At 67.8% G+C, this 17585-nt stretch overlaps 2 protein-coding genes across 3 annotated transcripts; one reads left to right on the top strand and one right to left on the bottom strand.

The window, feature by feature from the left end:
* The first annotated feature begins 73 nt into the window (after positions 1-73).
* Positions 74-2675, top strand: TSR3 (TSR3 ribosome maturation factor). Its single transcript, XM_055341125.1, has 6 exons — positions 74-225; positions 555-774; positions 867-1060; positions 1432-1608; positions 1757-1820; positions 2104-2675. The coding sequence occupies exons 1-6, from the start codon at positions 114-116 to the stop codon at positions 2282-2284; spliced, it is 948 nt and encodes a 315-aa protein (XP_055197100.1). The 5' UTR covers positions 74-113; the 3' UTR covers positions 2285-2675.
* Positions 2282-16149, bottom strand: BAIAP3 (BAI1 associated protein 3). 2 transcript variants are annotated; one of them, XM_055341124.1, is made up of 35 exons: positions 16092-16149; positions 11740-11879; positions 11386-11473; positions 11178-11258; positions 10765-10872; positions 10315-10374; positions 10128-10194; positions 9830-10025; positions 9494-9538; positions 9290-9367; positions 9073-9175; positions 8669-8776; positions 8482-8577; positions 8245-8348; positions 7807-7927; positions 7356-7480; positions 7189-7279; positions 7007-7063; positions 6816-6913; positions 6664-6715; positions 6443-6573; positions 6060-6183; positions 5841-5984; positions 5638-5730; positions 5350-5541; positions 5211-5279; positions 5044-5123; positions 4867-4975; positions 4501-4572; positions 4344-4424; positions 4145-4265; positions 3939-4062; positions 3656-3861; positions 3216-3581; positions 2282-2451 (listed from the first exon to the last, which is right to left on the bottom strand). In XM_055341124.1, the coding sequence occupies exons 2-34, from the start codon at positions 11868-11870 to the stop codon at positions 3478-3480; spliced, it is 3459 nt and encodes a 1152-aa protein (XP_055197099.1). In that variant the 5' UTR covers positions 11871-11879; positions 16092-16149; the 3' UTR covers positions 2282-2451; positions 3216-3477. The 2 variants fall into 2 exon arrangements, with proteins under 2 accessions (XP_055197099.1, XP_055197098.1); XM_055341123.1 differs by lacking the exon at positions 16092-16149 and adding an exon at positions 12175-12298.
* Positions 16150-17585: the final 1436 nt, after the last annotated feature.

Below are 17585 nucleotides of genomic sequence, written 5' to 3'. Positions count from 1 at the left end.
GCGCGCGGGGTCACGTGGGCGCCGCCCGGTCACGTGGGCGCCGCCGGGCCGGAAGTGGCGCTCGGCGCCTGCGTAGACCCCGCCGCCGGGCGTGCGGGCCTCGGCTGCCCGCCATGGGCCGGAGGAGGGCGGCGTGGAGGTCGGGCGCCGGCGGAGGGTGCGCTCGCCGCCCCGCGGGCCGCTCTCTGGAGGCCTTCGCGGAGGACGTGGGAGCCGCGCTGCGCGGTGAGTGGGGCACGACCGGGGGCGGGGCCGGGGCGGAGGCCCGGGGTGGGGGGCCGGGACCGAGGGCCCTGGGTCGCGGGCCGGGGGCGGGGTCGAGGGCCGAGGTCGCGGGCCGGGGCGGGGTCGAGGGCCGAGGTCGCGGGCCGGGGCGGGGTCGAGGGCCGAGGTCGCGGGCCGGGGCGGGGTCGAGGGCTGGGGGCGGGATCGCGGGCCAGGTCAGGGGCCGGGGTCGCGTCGGGGGCCGGGGTCGCGTCGGGGGCCGGGGTCGCGGGCCGGGCGGGCCCTGCGAGCTGCCCCTGAGGCCTGGTACCCTCTGCGCTCCGGTGCAGCATCCGTGGAGCCAGAGACGGCGGAGGAGGAGGGCGGCTTGGGCCCGGCGCGGCCACCCTGCCCACTGGCCATGTGGGAGCTGGGCCACTGCGACCCTCGGCGCTGCACTGGCCGCAAGCTGGCCCGCCTGGGCCTGGTGCGCTGCCTGCGCCTGGGCCAGAGGTTCCGCGGCGTCGTGCTCAGCCCGGTGGGCTCCCAGTACGTGTCCTGCGCCGACAGGTAGGAGCGGAGGGGCGGGGCGGAAGGATGTGGTTGGGTCCCTAGGGAACGCGGTTCCCCTCCAGAGCCTGGCCGACCTTTGCTCCTAACAGGCAGCTGGTGGCTCAGTGCGGGGTCGCTGTCATCGACTGCTCCTGGGCCCGACTGGATGAGACACCGTTTGGGAAGATGCGTGGGAGCCACTTGCGGCTGCTGCCGCACCTGGTAGCTGCCAACCCAGTGAACTATGGCCGGCCCTGCAAGCTGTCCTGCGTGGAGGCCTTTGCTGCCACCCTGTGCATCCTGGGTGAGCGCTGAGCCTGCTAGCGGGATGGCGCCGCACACAGCAGTGTGTTCTCTACTGGCCGTCCCCGGAGCAACTAGAGGGCATGTGGGGTGGTCACGGTGGGAAGGCCAGGGTTTCCGTCCCACTTGTCACCCCTCAACTTGCCCTGAGAGAACCTAGGGCCCTAGTGGAGGCTCAGATAGGCGGCCCCATGAGACGTGGGTAGAGGGCCTCAGGGGACGGCGGAAGCGGGTGAGCAGGCTCACTGGAAAGGAGGAGGGCGTCTCATGGGGAGTTTCAGATGTCGGGACAGCTTTGGGGGTGCTGGGCGTGCACCCAGGATGAGAGAGGGATTGTGAGCATCCTTGGGTCTCCACTTTCCTCACCGTTAGGCTTCTCAGACCTTGCTATCATTTTGCTGCGGAAGTTCAAGTGGGGCAAGGGCTTCTTGGACCTGAACCGTCAGCTCCTGGACAAGTATGCGGCCTGCCGTGGCCCGGAGGAGGTGCTGCAGGCAGAGCAGGAGTTCCTGGCCCATGCCAGGGAGCGCCCCGAGGAGGAGGAAATCGGTGAGGCCCGGCATGCACACAAGCCCCCTGGTTGGGAGCCAGGCCCCTCCAGGCACAGCACCTCCTATGGAGAAGCCGGGGCTGTGGGAGGCTGGTCCTGCTCTGAGCTCACTCACAGGTCCCTTTCTCACGTGCTTCCTCTCTCCAGATCCTTTTGACGTGGATTCTGGGCGGGAGTTTGCAAACCCCAACAGGCCAGTGGCTGGCACTCGGTAGGTCCTTGGGCTTCCCGGTCTTGAGACAGCTCAGACCCAGGGCTCTCCGCTGCCCCTGGCCTCAGCCCTTCCTGCAGATGTTGGGGGTGAGGAGGAGGGGCGGGTCCCTAAACACAACAAGGGTTTTGTGACTGGGAAAGGGAATGTGAACGTCCCACTGGAGAGGAGAGCTGTTGGTTTTGAGAACACAGGGAATAGAAGAATCTGCCCTCAGGTGGGGGCTCCTGTGAGGGAGTGTGCCTGGGATGACGCCCTTGGCGAACACACCTCTCCCTTCCAGGCTGCTCCCAGACAGTGGTGACAGCGACAGTGAGGATGAGTCCGAGGAGCGGGGACCTGATGCCAAGGACAGAGGAGAGAGCAGCAGCTGCCCCGAGGAGGAGGATCCTCTGGAGCAAGGGGCAGAGGCCGGGGCCCCCCCAGACGTTTGGAAAGGAATCAAGAAATGGCAGAGAGACTGAAGTTTGCAGACACGTGTATTTCTTCACGACGGAGCGATAAGGAACTCAAGATACAGCAGGACTCGTGGGGACACAGGCCTGGCAGCCTCAGCCCTCGTGGCACTGGACTCTATCCCCATGCTTCTGACACGGCTGTGCTCTGGGGCTGCCGAGCCTGCCCAGTGAAGCTGCAGGCCAAGGACATCCCGTGTGAGCTTGTTTCTTTGCACTTGGCCAGGGAATTGGGGGAGGAGGGGACGACGCTCAGTCTCTAGTGAGGCAGGCCCTGCCTGGGGAGGGTCTGGACTGTGGGGGTGCCAGGCGTGGAGCAGGTCCTGCGCGGGCATGTGTATGTGGACACAGAAGGAGAACACGCTGGAGAGCTGTGTGGCCAGCACAGAGTTTACACTGACCCATCAACTTTGCGTCATGTCCCCAGCCTCACGGTGATGCCACGGGACCCTCTCTCGGGCCGAGGAGGTGGGGACCTATGCAGTTCTTAGCAAACATGTCTGTATACCCTCTGGTGAAGGCATCGGGGTGCCCAACTTCCCCTCTGCCAGGGCCACTGGGAGCTGTTTCCTGCCAAAGCTTGTCCAGACTCAAACCCCACCTTCCTGGCTCTTGGCCTTATGGGCCCTGCCACACGCCCCAGCCCAGAAAGAGAAGACAGAGCTTCCTCCAGGTGGGCTCTGTGCAGGGGCACCAGGAACATTGGGGAATGGCCCGTTCTTTGCTGAGGAGAGGTTGCCATGTCCGTAACTGCAGGACCTCCAGCAGCATCCCTGGTCTCACTGTCAGTGCCACTAGCACTCCCTCCAGCCTGTGGTTCTGAGCTCCAAAAATGCCTCCAGACTTGGCCTAATGGCTCCTGGGGAGCAGAGCCACCCCGCTGACAGCCCTGTTCTAAGCCCCATGCCTGCCTGCCAGGGGAGCCGATGGGGAAGCTCACCTGGTGGCCGGGCGTGCTCTGCTCTGCATCCAGGGGGACAGCTGCTGGCCAGGCCCCACCGAGTGAGCTCCCAGACCCAGAGTGGGGGTGCTGCTGGTAGCAAGGGGTTCACGGTACACACCACGCAGACACAGCCAGGGCAGAAAGGAGCTAGAGGGCCAGCCACAGCATGCACACGACATGGCGGGGTCAGGGAAGGAGCCCTGGCTGCGCAGAGCTGCCCACAAGGCAGGACGGGGGCAGCTCGGGGGCTTGGGAGGCCTCAGGGGTCCCCCTCCATGCACTTCTCCAGCTCCTTGAGTCTCTTGACAAATTCCTGCGCCTCTTTGCTGCTGCGGCCCTCCAGCATCCTCAGCGCGGACCTCACTGTGGGCAGGAGGGGCAGGGCCAAGGTGAGACCGCACCCCATCAAACCCACCACCCCCTGGACCCTCACTCACCCTGGGCTCTGGGCCGCCGCAGGTGCAGGGTAACAGGCTGCCTGGCCCTTGTGTTCCCTCCCACCTGGGGCCGCACGATGCCACCAATACTGCCCAGGCCGAGGGCCGCCTCCCCTGCGAAGTCGTTGGTGGACAGCCAGTCATGGTCCATGACCGTGAACAGCACGCAGGCACCGCGGCGGCGGCACGCCTCTGCCGGCACAGAGCTGCGGGCAAAGGGCAGTCACTTGGAGCCCTGCGCCCCACTCGGGCACGTGGACAGGCTGATGGGAGGGTCACTCACAAGTAGAAGAGCTCATCATACACGGGGTGCAGCGTCCGGCTCTTGACCTGCGTCCTCTGGCTGCGGACCAGCGGGAAGAGGTGTGGCGGGCCCAGCTCCACGATCACAAAGGGGTCGCTCAGGCCTGAGGGGCACGACCGCGAGCAGCCCGTGAGCACTCACCCAGCAGCGCGGTGCGGGTCCCCATCGGCACCTCAGCCCCTCACCGTTGGCGTCCAGGGCGGGCAGGTCTGCCGCGTGCAGCACCTCCACCACCAGCCTCTGCTCTGCTGCCTCGTAGTGACAGCGAACGCTCAGGCGCCCGAACCGTTTCTGCTCCAGCGACCTCTGTGGAAGGGCTCAGGCCGGTGACCCGGGGCTTGGGGACTCTGGGGGAGAGGCTGCATGCCGGGCTGGGCACCGTACCTGCTTGAGCTTGTCCAGGTAGTACTGCTCGATGCACTCGCGGGTGGAGCACTGGTGCAGGCGCAGCTCCTCCTCCAGTCTCTGCGGAGCCCACCAGGTGCTGAACGCGGGCCCCCAGGTGCACACCGCCCGCTCCCTCCCCCAGGCCAGGCCTCACCTTGTAGCTTCCATCCCTCAGGCTCTCCAGGGGCAGACCCTGCCCCTCAGCGTGGAAAAAATTCACCAGGGCCTGAGGCAGGGCAAGAAGGGAGGGACGTCAGAGGCAGGGCGGGGCTGGGGCTAGCGGGCTGGGCAGGTGCGCTTGGGTGCCACACCTCAGGAGCCCGGGAGCTGGGGGAGAGGCCAGTGCCCGGGGCCAGTTGACTGTCCTGAGAGGCGGCTGGCAGAGGAAGTGCTGGGCTGCTGGAACCCCAGGGGAGCAGCTCAGGTGGGAGGGCCCGGCCACGCGGGGCAGTGGGCACAGGCAGCTCGGGGAGCTCGGGGCCGGGCTGAGGTGCAGCGGAGGCTCCTCGTGCAGCCCTACCTCCAGCGTGAAGTGGAAGCGGCCGTAGAAGTCGGTGGAGACGTCGAGGTTGGCGCCCAGTGCCTGCAGGATGGTCTGCAGGAGCAGCTCCCAGAGGGCCTCCAGCACCCTGGAAGGGACGCCAGGCATGTGTGGCTGGACCCCAGGCCGCACCCTCCCCCCCGCCCCGCGGCCTACCTGCTCAGGTTCTCCTTCACCAGCGAGGCATTCAGCAGGGCCAGCTTCTCGTCCAGGTACTTCAGGAGCGGGGCCACGGCCTGCGGGCAGCGTCCTCAGCCACACCGCCCCTGGGGCCCCCACACCCCCACCCGCGCACCCCAGCCCTCAGCCAGCCAGGCACCCACCTCCTCATTCTGGATGGAGTCGGGCGACAGGCTGATGTGCTGCACATACTTCCTGATGTCGGCCACCATCTGCGGAGGGCAGCGCTCAGCACCGGGGGCGGCGCTGGGGCAGCCCAGTAACCTCCCGCCTGCTGCCCACCTTGGAGGTCAGGTGTGCTGTCACGGTGTGAACCTCCTGCTGCAGGTCCTCGTCCAGGGCCTGTGTACAGCTGAGCAAAGGGCGTGGGAGGCCGCCCTCCAGCGCCGAGGGTGCCTCCGGCCACACCAGCGCGCGCAGCACTTGCCCCGCGGCCTTGCGGAGGAGCTCCACATTATTGAGGACCACACAGAGCTGGGGAGGCGTGCCAGGTGTGGGCGGGCGGCACCACTGGCCTCACTGGCCCTGCCCCGGCCTCCTGCCCACAGGCCTGCCCACCGGCCTGCTCACCGGCTCGCTCACTGCCTCGCCTGCGGGCCCAGGCTGAGTGTCCACCTTCTTCCGCAACAGCTCAGTGTAGAAGAGGGTGGCCTCGCACAGGTCCTAGAGGGGACACAAGGGCTCTGGACCTGTGGACTGTAGCCCCTGGTCCTGCTGCCCCTCCAGACTCCTGTCTCCTCCCAGACTGTGCTCCCCAACCCACAGCGACACACCTGGCTGAGCTGGGTCCCCAGCGCCTGGGCCTGCACAGGGTCTGGCCACGCCAGGCGGGCCCACAGCTCCTGGATGTGACTGAAGCAGAGGCTAGCAGTGGCCGCGGAGCTGCTGTGCTTGGAGGAGACATCCATGGGCTCCAGCTAAGGCGAGAGGAGGCCTGGTTGCAGGACAGCCCTGGCTGAGCCCGGCACTCTCGGGCCCGGGTGCTCACTCACTGTGTCCACATCCACAGCTCCCTGAAGTCTCCACCTGGACTGGTCTCGCAGCACCTGCAGCCAGAGCTTCACGGCGGGCAGGAAGGGGGCATGGATGCCGGCCAGAGCAAGGGAGCGGCTGTCACTGCAGCAGGAAGCCTGTCAGAGCTTGCCCTGATCCAAACACCTTGAGCCAGCATGTCCCGGTTCCCGGCCTAAAGGGGCAGCTGGAGAGCCTCCCTCAAGGGGCCCTCGGGATCCCGTCCCAGAGACCTCCTAGAGGAGGCTTCAGGACAGCTGGGGCAGGGGGACAAGCAGGAGTGGGGACAGGTCTGGGGGCAGATAGAGAAAGGAGACTGACGGGGGCAGGGTGGGGAGAGGACAGGTTGTGGCAGGGCACCCACCGGCCGGGGATGCTGCTCCAGAAGCACTGAATGTCTGCCAGGGTCAGGTACAGCTCGAAGAGCCCCGAGGCCACCTCCAGGCTCATCTTGGGGCTCAGCTCCTCCGTCAGCACCCATGCCTCCTCGGCCACCTGCTCAGGACGGTGGATTCAGGCTGCCAGCGTCAGGGAGACCCAGGCACCTGCCCAGCCTGGCAGCTCTTCCCCGCTCCCCCTCCTCACCAGACGCTCCAGCTGCCGGAAGGTGAGGGTGAAGAAGTCGATCTCCACAATGCTGCAGGAACAAATTCCACACACCTGCTCACCCCACCCGTGACCTGGCGGCACCACCGACGGGTCAGGGCAGGAACGGCAGCGAGCGCCCTGGGCCCCACCTGTGGAAGAGGCTGGCGTAGATGCCATAGCAGGCCTGCAGGTCCTCGTAGACGGCGTCAGCCAGCTCCACCAGGCCGGCGAGGCGCTGGGGCCCCGGCTGTGAGGAAGGCCCGGGTCACACTGACCTTCCGGTCTACAGCCACGTGCGATCCCCTGCTCCCCCTGCAGCCATGCCCTCCCTGAGCGGCACCTGCTCACGAGGACTCTTGGTGTTCAGGAGCCTGTCATACCACTCGTGGTTGCCTCTCTGCAAGACAAGCCAGTGAGGCCGCGCAGTGGGTGTGGGAGGCCAACAGGGCAGCAGGTGCTAGAGCTGGCCCAGAGCAGGGCCAGGGTAGGGGCAGCACCTGGCCCACACCTGCCAGCACACACCTTCAGAGCAGCAGCGATGTCCATGTTCAGCTCCGCCTCAAAGGGGCAGATTTCGAAGGACGGCTGGAAGACCTGCATCTTGCTGAGACACCTGCACAGGGGCCGCCCGCTGACCGTGGGCCGCCCACCCGGTCCCCCCCACCCCGGGCACCACCGGCTACACCCACTTCAGCAGCAGCTCCAGGCGGTAGACGGCGGTGCTGTTGGTGGCTGGGAAGTAGTCTCGGAGCTGGCGCAGCAGCCGCAGCCCAAACTCGCAGAAGGCAGAGAAGCTGTCAGCCAGGCTCTTCTCCTGCGGGTACCCGGCGTCAGAGCTGACCCTCACCGCCCTCCCCACGGGGTGCGGGGAGGGGGGCTCCCGCAGCCATCTGCGGGCCTGGCCCTGCTACTTTCTCCCACACACAGCCTCAGGGCCTTTGCACCACTGGTCCCCCCCAGCCAGCGCCCACTCCCTGGGTCCCTCCCCCAAGTGCAGGCCACGACCTCCGCCTCCTGGGATCCCAGCACATGCCCTATCTCAGCATAGGCCGCGCAGCCCACGACACCGGGACCCCGCCCTGTGTGCCCACCGACTCACCCTCCCGGAAGCGCACTTCCCGCCAGCCCGGGCGAGCTCACCTGCTCTTGGGGCAGGGAGGACGCCTCCTCCCAGTGTGCCTGCATGTCCTCCAGCAGCCCTAGCAGGTAGCCGTAGTCCAGCGTGCAGGTCTGATGGTGGCGGCTGCTCACCTCCCAGTGCCTGTGGGGGCCAGCCCCGCCCACGGTCAGGAGCGGTTGGGGCGGGGACCCCCTCGTGCCCTCGGGCCATCCCCTCCCGGCGCCGCCCCCAGCACCGCCCCCGTTCCTGCCTCCCCCACTCAAAGCACCCCTTCCCTGCCAGCCCCTCTGCCCCGCCCACCGCAGGCCACGCCCCTTCCCCGCCAGCTCCGCCTCCTCAGCTGCTGCCACTCCCGGCCCCGCCCCTCCCGCCCGCGCTCGCCGTCGGGCGCCCCGCCCCTCGCCGCGAGGCCCGCCCACTCACGGCCCCGCCCCCACCGCGAGGCCCCGCCCACTCACAGCACCGCCAGCTGCAGCGCAGACAGGTTGCTCTGCGCGCCGTGGAGGCAGAGCACGGTGGCCGCGGGCCCGCTGAACTCTCCGCGCCAGCTGCTCAAGTTGCGCTGGAGGCGGGGGTGGGGGGGCGTGGGTGGAGGGAGGAGCCGCCATGCCCTCCCGCCCGCGTGCCTAGCCTCCCCGGCTCTCCCCCACCCCCCAGGCGCCAGGTCACCACCCCGATCCCGAGGGTGCGGCTACCTCCTCGGGTCGGTGCTCGAACTGCAGCAGCCGGCAGAGCAGCAGCATGTAGGACAGGAAGCCCGAGCGCCCGCGCCGGCTCATGGCCGTGTCCCTCTGGAATGCAGGCCCGCCCTTCAACAGCCCTGCCGGAGCCCCTGGCAGGGGTGCAGGCGGCCGCAGGGCAGGGGACCCCACAGCTCCCCACCTGTGTGGTGATCAGCTTGAGGACCAGCTGGCAGTCTCCCTGCACCCGGGAAGCGCTGGAGCGGGGTTCCAGCTTGAACCAGCGGTCTTCACCCGCCACCGGCACCTCCTGAGGGGAGGGTGTTCACACTGGCAGTCCTTCCCCCCCCAGACTCTCTGTGGGACCAAGGAGACCACACAGACTTCTGCTTCCCACCCTGCCCGCAGCACACAGTCGGCCGTTGGGCGGGGTGGGGGGGTGCCTGGACACAGGAGGCCCCAGGAGGCCGGTCCTTCCCTGACCCCTGAGCACACAGCCCCACCGGGCCCAGGAAGGATGGCGGATGCCTGGGGCACAGGACCTAGCCACCAGGGGCATCCCCGCAGGGTGAGCGCTCTGTGACTGCAGCCCTGGCCCCCACTCACCCGGATGGGTATGTTGAGACACCCCAGGAAGTCATCCGTGTGGTCGTCCGTGGATCCTGCTGTCCCATTGGCACGGGCCGACTTGACAATCTGTTTGAAATACCTGGGCGAAGCAGTGGGTTTCCACCTATGGTCCCTGGGGAGCCACCACCGGCTGGCCCATGTAGCCAAGCTGCAGGCACGGTGTCTGGGGGACACAAGGGTCCCACCGTCATACCTGCTCATGCCCTTCAGGCCGATGACTTCGTTCAGCTTCCTGCATGCTTCCACCAGGGACACATCATCATCATGGTCCCTGGGGGGCAGGGGGCAAACCTGGCTTGTGTGGAGCCTGGCTGGGCCCCGAATGTCCCCTCCCACCCCCACCCCCCAGACCAGGTGCACCCACACCCTCGGCCCTGCAGGGCCCAGGGGCCTATACCAGATGTCCAGGTGTAGCTGGTCCATGCTCACATCCTCGATCTCACTGTAAGGAAAACAGAGAGATAGCCAGAGGGGCCGGACGCTCCTCTGCCCAGGGCTCGGGGAGGGACCATTTCGGGAGCTGCAGGAAAGGGTCCATGAGCTCCAGCTGTGAGACAGGCTGCCTGGATTTGAAGCCTGACTGTGGCCACCGGGCCTGGCGCCTCTCTGAGGCTGTTCTGTCCTCTAGAAAGTGGTCCTGTGACCAGCCCCGCTCGGGTACGACCAGGTACGTCCTGGTGCAGCACGCAGCCCCCTGCCCCCACGCCGCCCCCATCTGGAAGAGGGGTCTTACAAGAGGAAGTTCTCCTTCCACACAGGGTTCAGGGTGCTGCTCTTGACCTCGGTGACCTGGATGCACTTGGCCGGCAGGGGCCCTCCCCGCTTACTGCCTTTGCGGAAGCTGAAGCGCTGCTCCTTGTGCGAACCCGGCTCCTGGGGGGCGCCTGAGGCCGGCAGGATGCCCAGCATGCAGTATGGGTCACTGAAGCCTAAGACACGGTGGGTGGCTCAGCGCCCGGCCCCAGGCCTCCCCGGCCCTCCACAGACACCAGGCCTGGATACAGCCAAGCTCCGGGCTGGTCTCCACTCACCATTGGGGTCTTTGGCCAGCAGGTTCTTGGCACGCACGACGGAGACTTTCAGGGCATATGTGGGGGCCTGTGGACAGAGGGGGCCGAGGGGCCTCGTGGGGGAGGCTCCGTGTGGCCATGCCCTGGCCCCGCGGTGTCCTCTCCACCGGGCTGGCCGGCATCTGCCTGCACTGGGCGGCAGCCTCACCTTGGCCTTCTTCACATGCTCAATGGCCTCGGCATGCTCCTCGGGGCTGGTACCAAACACCTGTGGACGGTGGGCCAGTGTGAGGGCCCAGGTGCTCCCAGAGTGGGGCTGGCCAATGTCCAGGGAGCCTCACGGAGCACAGGAAACACACGGGGGCAGGGGAAAGAAATACTCGCCCGTGGGTCAGTTTGTCCTTCGTACCCTTCCCTGTGTGTCCATGTGTCTGTCCCTCGGTCTATCCTTCTAGGCACACCTGTCAGTCCTATGTGTATGCCTGCCTGTGCACACCCGTGTGTGGGCATGGGTGTGCCCACGGCGGGGCCGACCTGTGTTATTTGGGTGATGGTGATGTCACCAGGCAGAGAGGAAAGGGTTGGGACGACAGTGGTCTCTGCTCCCCAGAGCAGGGCGGGGCCAGGCCAGCAGGGAGGGTGGAGCAGTGGGACTCACCTGCTGCAGGTAGCCCAGTAGGGTCTCCTGGTCATCCACCTGGTCGGGGCCCATGGTCCCCGCACGGTAAAGCACTGTGTATAAGGCTTCCTCGTACAGCATCTCCACCTGCGAGGGGGGGTGGGGGGAGCACACCCTGTGTCCCTCAGCCCTGGGCCCTGAGGGGCTCTCAGAGGGGTCCAGGCTCTCCTGCATCCCAGCCCCCACTGGCAGAGCCCAGTCCCAGCATCGACCTTTGCACCTGCTGGGCCCTCCATGGGTTCAACCCCTGACTTCTGCTCCTTACTCGCTTCTAGGGCCCCTGGCCCTCTCACCCCTGCCACCTTTGCTGTGCACCTGTCCCCAGAACCCAGGCCTGGCACACAGTAGGTGCTCACAGACTCTCTGTGGGGCCAGACCCCGGGCCACCTTACCTCCTCCTGGGTTAGGACTCTCAGGCCACGGTTGGGGTCCACAGGCTCAGCAGGGGCTGGTGCCCCACTGCGCAACAGGACCTGCGAGGGGCACGTGGGTGAGGGCCTCCTGCAGGGAGGACTCCAGGGAGGGAGGGAGCCTAGTGTGAGGGCTGGAGGCCGGCTGTCCAGGGGGGTGGCGGAAGGCTGAACTCTGAGCTGCCCTCACCTCGGGGCACGGCAGGCCCTGTCGGCCTTCCCCCTTCTTGAGGATGAGGCGCATCTGCGTGAAGAACTCCACACCATCACCGGGTTTCCTGCAGGGACAGGCCAGGCTGAGGTCAGGGAACCCCACCACTCACAGCATGCTCCTGCCCCCCGGCCAGGACCAGCCCCCGCCCGCACACCTTGAGGCGATTGCCTGGGCCTCCTCCGTCTGGGGAGGGTGCCCTCCCACCGGGCCTGGGGCTCAGACCCCCCCAGGCTCCCCTGGGGGGCCGTGCTGGGGCAGCAGGAGAGGGGTGCAGTGAGAGAAGGGAGGCTGGGTGCATGTGATGGCACCGGTCAGGCGTGGGGCACCCACCAAGCCCCTGCGGCAGGCTCCTGGGGGTCGGTGCCGGTGCTCCCTGGCTCTCCCTCGGGCCTCCGCCGGAAGGACGGGCACACCTGCACCTGCCTGAGCACGCTGCTCTTGATCTCCAGCAACGTCGTCATGGTGGGGACCTGTGGGCAGAGTGCACGCTGTGGCCCCCCGGCCCGGCCGTGCTGCCGCGCCGTCCCCGGTCACCACGTGTGCTGCACATCCAGCAATGACAGAATCAGCCGGGAGCCCACAGCAGCGGGGTCCTGGCAGCCGGGCACAGCCTCCCGACTGCACTGCCCGTGGAGCAGGAGGGCACACCTGCGGGAATGGGGGCTGCTGGGCACACCTGAGCGGGGGTGGGGGGGGCCTGGAGCTCAGTCCCCAAGCTGGACGGTGCTGGGCACCCAGGGGGCCACAGGCACTCATGCTGCTGACCTGGGGCCGGTCCCTTGGTCTAAGTCTTCACACCCATCTGCACAATGGGGCATCCTTGCAGGGTCGCTTTGGGGACGAGACGGGGCTGAGAGAGGTGACAGTACAGTCCAGTCTGCGCTCCGTCACTGGGAGCTGCTGGATCCCGCTGCGCCCAGGGCCACACTCCCCCCTGCCACCCAGCCAGGACTGGGACCCCTGGCTGTGCCACAGCAGGTGCCTGTGTCTCCTGGGGGCTTTGATAAGGGGACAGAGTCGTGGGGGAGTGGTGCCCGGGTCACTTAGCCTGTATGGTCCCTTCTGGAGCCAGGGCAGGCAAAGCTCTCCCCGGGACCCTGGAGTCCTTGTCCTGCAGAGGAGCTGGGGCAAGAAGAGGCCACTGTGCCTGGGACCTGCCCGGGGATCCCGGGACCCTGAGTGGACAGCACGGAGGGTCCCTGGGGGTCCTTGCCCACCAAGCACGGCCAGGGGCAACGCCCCATCCTCTCTCCTGGGCCCACCCTGCAGAGAAGAGCACACTCCCTGTATCCAGTAGAAATGAAAATGTGCTGCAAATCCTGCCCCTTCAAGAAGTTTGGGGTGCAGGGCCACCACTCCGTCTCCCTCCCCGTCTGTGAAACTGCCCCACGTCGCCATGGAAACCGAGCCACAGTGGTGTCCTTGCGGCAGGGACAGAGCGGGGCCTTGTCGGGGGGCCTCCTGAGGCCAGCTCAGGCCTGGCCCCTCTGCTCCGTGTGAACAGGCGTGGACTGCACAGCTGCAGCCCGGGGAGGAGCTAAGCCGGTGACCTCAGGGGAGCCTCTCCAAGGAATGGGGGACAGCTCATGGGACTGCCCTGAGGAGTGTCACTGCCCAGTCTCTCCTGGCCCTGCCCACCTGCACCAGGGAGGAAGGCCAACTCCCCGTTATGCCTGCACACCTCCGGGGGGCCTCAGGGTCCCTTGCAGACCCCAGGAGGAAGGGCGGGGGACAGCTAAGCTGCTGCGAGCCGTCCTCCTCACGGCACTGCCCGGCCCAGGCACCCACCACTCCCCTGGGTCGGGCAACAGCCTGTGCCTCCCCCAAAGCCCCAGGGTGGTCTCCCTGTGCCCCCGTGGGAAGCCATCAGGGCCGACCCCCTCGCCACGCTGACTTTGCCACTTGGTGCCTACCCCTAGGCCGCCCTGCCCCAGGCTTGGCAGCCAGCCTCTGGCGTACAGGACACATCACCCTCCCCAGGTGTACCACAGAGCCTTTGGACTGGCCACCCTGGCCCCCTCGGCGGTGCTCACTTGCCCATCACGGAGGGTACCTCTAGGCCAGGCACAGCCCGCGCAGGGGACATCGTTTCACTTGACGGTGTAGGAAATGGGGACTCACTTGGGTCCAACTGTACCTGCCCCGGATGTCATGGGGAAGTCGGCAGGGGCAGAGCCAGGTTAGACCCAGGCCATGCCCACTGTCCATGGACCATGCCCGCAGCCTGCAGGTCTCCCAGTTGTCTGTCTGTCTTTCAGTGGCCCCGGGGCTGCCATCCCTGCTCTGTACCCCTGACCAGCTCAGGCCACCCCACAGACAGCACCTGGTTCCTGATGCTCCAACCTTAGCCCTATGGGGCCCCGGGGAATGGTGGGCTCAGAGGGGCTCACCTGACCAGACCCAAGAGCTGGGGACAGACGGGCAGCTGGCTCACACCCTGAAACGAGGCCCCGCCTCCCTCAGACTGGCCACTGTCTGCCCCTGGGAGCCTCCCTGCAAAGATGGGGGGCCTGCGGAGGAGGGTGCCGCAGGTGGCCAGGTAGGCCTAGAAGCTGTCGCCCCTACCATCAGCAGTGAGGTTCCAGGGGGCCGGGCATCAGGCCTCCCTTCCCTTCTCTAGCTGTGGGGAGGCGGCTGCTACCCCCGCGGCCCCCTAAAGCCAGGGGAGCAGCCACTGCTTGAGCTGTTGCCAGGGCAACCGCCAATTGCGTTGGCTGAGTGACAGGGACTACAGGGGCTCATGGTCCCAGAGACAAACATGACGCAGGAGCAAGCGGCCTGAGCCGCAGAGATGGGGTGGCTGTGAGAATAAAATGCTCAAGACAGAGGGGGAGCCACCTCCCCTGATATATCAGCCCCAGAAAGGGGGTGCTGCTGTTCACGTCACTCACAAGGAGAAACTGAGGCCCCGGACTTTGGAGCTTACTCAGGGACACAGAGCCAGCAGGTGGCCGGGGATGAAGGCGGCCTCTGATGACGGCGTCCAAGCTCTAGGTCCTGGCACCTCCTGAGTTCTGGAGTCAAGGCGCCCCCCACCCCGCAGAGCTCCCTCCCTCAGCCGGCTGACTGGACGGGAGGGGGGGGGGGGCGGGGGGGGCACAAGTGGCGTCTGGGCACAGGTGTCGGAGAGGTGGCTCATCCCGGGGTGCCCAGACACTCCTCTCGTTTCCCTGGAAACCCTCCACTGCTTGGCTACTGATATTTCTGCACCCACGGCCTGGGCGCTGGGAACCCGCCCGCACCTGACCCAGAGCCGCACCAGCAGTGGGTGCACAGCTGACCCCCAGGAAGCACGTGATGGCGGCAGGGGCCCTCCGTCCGTGGGATGGTCCCCAAGGGAACTCCCCCGTCCCCGTCCCTCCTGGGCCTGGGCAGCGGCGCAGAGCAAGAGGCGCCCGCATCCTTGCTCACGCTTGGCCACCAGGCCCAGAACTGCAGCTCCCATTTGTCCAGAGAACAAAGCGAGGCTGGCCAAAGAGCTTCGGCCACCCTGGCACCAGGACCGAGCCAAGATGAACAGGTCCACCCCGTCCCCTGGCTGTCCCCAAGGTTCAGGGGGAATGGGAAGTGGCAATTCTTCAGAGTGGATATCGGGGTTGCATTTCACACCGGGGGTGGGGGGAGCTGGTGTAACCTGCCTGGAGCCGGGGCTCTAAGCCTCGGTGTCTCCTGCTGGCCCACCTGGGGCTGAGCTGGCCCCACAGCAGGTGGATCTGGGGGCAGCTGGACTGAGCTGCTGGGGCCACCCGCATGGTGAACAAACACCTTGCTGATGAGCACATCAGAGCACAGCTCCCTTCTTACCAAAATGTGGTCCCTGGCGACTTGGGGGGAGGGGTCCACTGGTGCTCCCCTGTGTGTGGAGGCGGAGTGGCAGGATGTCTGGTCCACGTGCGGGTCCCCAGGTCACCCTCTTGGCCATCTCTCCCCTGCCCAGCTCCCTCCGCCCCCCCTTCACTTCCCGCAGCTCTGCTCCCTTTGACTCCCTAGACAGTGCTCCCCAGCAGGGAACGCAGCAGCCGCAGCAGCGTGCATTACAAATGCTGCTCCCCGAGATCCAGTGGGAGCCCGGTCCCTGGGGAGGGCCTGGGAATGCGCATTTTAAGCAGCTCCACACTTGGACCTAAAGCCCTAGACGGTCGCCTGGGACCCAGTGTAAAGCGCTGCCCAGATGCTTCTAGAAGGAACGCATGAGGAGCGAGCCCTCGCCCCACGTTCCTCCCGGGCTCCCCAGGGTCTCTACTCACCTGTCTCCACCGCGACGTCCCTCCCTCCTGTCCCTCCCTCCCGGTGCTGCCCGCGGGAGCCCGGCCCTGCGCCCGTCGAGGCCTTTCCCTCCCCGGTGAGCCGTGGCCCGAGGGCGGATTGGAAGCGGTGCGAGTGGGATGTGGTGGAGACGAGGGCCCCGGGGCGGGAGGGACGCGGCGCGGGGGCATCTCCCCGCCCCAGCGGGCAGTTCGGAGTCTCGGCCCGACCGCCCTGCGGGCTCCGCGGGGAGGGGGCGCCGGTCGGGGGGCGTCCTGCTGCCCCGACCCTCCGGGCGCGCGCCGGCCTCAGTTTCCCCGGAGCCGAGGGCGCGTCTTCCCCGCCCCCGCCGCCCTCCTCCTGGGGGGCCTCCCCGCGCCCCTCGGGGTCCCCCATGGCATGCGCCGGACTGGGGCCGTCGGGACCCGCGCACTTACCGGGGTGGGGCCGGGGGCGCGGGGCCCGGGGCTCGGGGACTCCGCGCTCCGCACCTGCTCCGGCGACGCCCCGCACCGCGCTCAGCTGCCGCGCCAAAGCCTGGGCGCCGGGGGCGGGGCCTGGCCGCGAGCCCCTCCCCAGCCCTCCCCTCCCTCCCGCCCCTCCTCCCGCCCCTCCCGCGACACCGGGGGGCGCGGAGCCCCGAGCGGGTCCCGCAGGGTCAGGACCCCCGCCCCCGCTCTGGGCCCTCGAGAAGCCCAAGTCGCCGACCCCCAGCAGGGCCCGCCGGGCGGCAGGGCAGACGCTCCTGGAAGGGCTGACCCGGCCTCCCGGCCCCCTGGGTCCACTGTCCCCGGGGCGAGGGGTGCGGCGGGCATCGCCCCAGGACGCCCCGCGTCCCCCGACCCCAGGCCTGGGCGCCCCCCGCCCGCTGCGCTCCCCAGCACCCCTCCCTCCCCGCCTCTGACACGCGAGCCCTGTCCACCCCCCTGTCCACCCGAGAGCTCGGGGAAGCACCTCGCTGCGGCGCCGGCCTGCTGGTTCCAGAAGTCGGGATAGGGGCCGCCGTCTGCATTAACAAGGGGCTCCTGGTGGTGCTGGGGGGCCTGGGAGAGACGGGGAGCGGGGGCTGCTGTCCAAGGTGGCCTGGGTCTCTGCACCGGCCTTACCTTGGCCCATCCTGCGGGGCCGTCAGAGTACCTGGTACTTAGGGGATCCACCGATTTGGGACATGTTTAGTCCACGGGACCTCACCTCCACTGGTGGGCCCCGTTGGGGTGGGACACGGTAAGACGGGCCCAGGCCAGGACGGTCACTGGGGGGAGGCCAAGGGCAGGGGGGGGGCAGGAGGAACAGGGCTCAGGGGGAGGTGCCTGCTATCCCTATCCCTATCCCGCTGTGGAGAGTGGGGGTGGGTGGGGAGGGCGTGGCCATGGCTCCCGGTCAGTGGGGACCCCGCGCCTCCCCCATCACCCCCGGATGGGGCCACCACCCACGTCAGCTCCTGGGCCCAGCCCCACACGTGTCCAGGCTGCCCTGTGCCCATCTGTCCCGGGGGAGACACAGAACTACGGGGTGGAGGGAGACAGCCCTGCGGGGTGGATTCTCCTTCCAGAAGCTCTGCCTCCAGGCCCTGCTTCCATCCTGGCCCCGCACAGGCGGACAAACGCGGAGGCGGGAGGACAGGCACCGCCCCGGGCAGGAGAGAAGCAGGGGATGGGGCACCAGCGACCCCTTGGCTTCCTTCTGCACAGGACAGGAGTCAGGAGTCCCCGGGCACTGGCGGGTCCTGAGCCGGGGTCTCCAGAGCCTTCGGGGCCGGGGCCCCACACCCCTGCCCTCCTTCCTCAGGTTCCGCCAACCTGTTGGAACAAACACCCGCCTCGTTGCCATGGTGATCATAATGGCTTTGGGGTGAAGAGATGAGATCCTGCAGCTGCTATAAACAGGAAGTTAGGAGGGGCAGCTGTGCGCACCACACCGCATCCCATGCC

Source organism: Nyctereutes procyonoides, unplaced genomic scaffold (assembly GCF_905146905.1).
Source record: "Nyctereutes procyonoides isolate TBG_1078 unplaced genomic scaffold, NYPRO_anot_genome, whole genome shotgun sequence".
NCBI classification, from domain to species: domain Eukaryota; kingdom Metazoa; phylum Chordata; class Mammalia; order Carnivora; family Canidae; genus Nyctereutes; species Nyctereutes procyonoides.
The sequence above is the reverse complement of the archived record's forward strand: the minus strand, read 5'-3'. Positions and strand labels throughout refer to the sequence as shown.

Excerpts from the sequence above, each read along its gene's own strand:
- TSR3 (XM_055341125.1), top strand. The coding sequence starts at position 114 with ATGGGCCGGAGGAGGGCGGCGTGGAGGTCGGGCGCCGGCGGAGGGTGC. Across the intron at positions 226-554 it reads CGTGGGAGCCGCGCTGCGCG|CATCCGTGGAGCCAGAGACG; the intron begins GTGAGTGGGGCA and ends GCTCCGGTGCAG. Across the intron at positions 1,609-1,756 it reads CCCCGAGGAGGAGGAAATCG|ATCCTTTTGACGTGGATTCT; the intron begins GTGAGGCCCGGC and ends TCCTCTCTCCAG.
- BAIAP3 (XM_055341124.1), bottom strand. The coding sequence starts at position 11,870 with ATGACGACGTTGCTGGAGATCAAGAGCAGCGTGCTCAGGCAGGTGCAG. Across the intron at positions 5,731-5,840 it reads TGGGGACCCAGCTCAGCCAG|GACCTGTGCGAGGCCACCCT; the intron begins GTGTGTCGCTGT and ends TGTCCCCTCTAG. Across the intron at positions 4,266-4,343 it reads ACCTGGACAAGCTCAAGCAG|AGGTCGCTGGAGCAGAAACG; the intron begins GTACGGTGCCCA and ends GCCCTTCCACAG.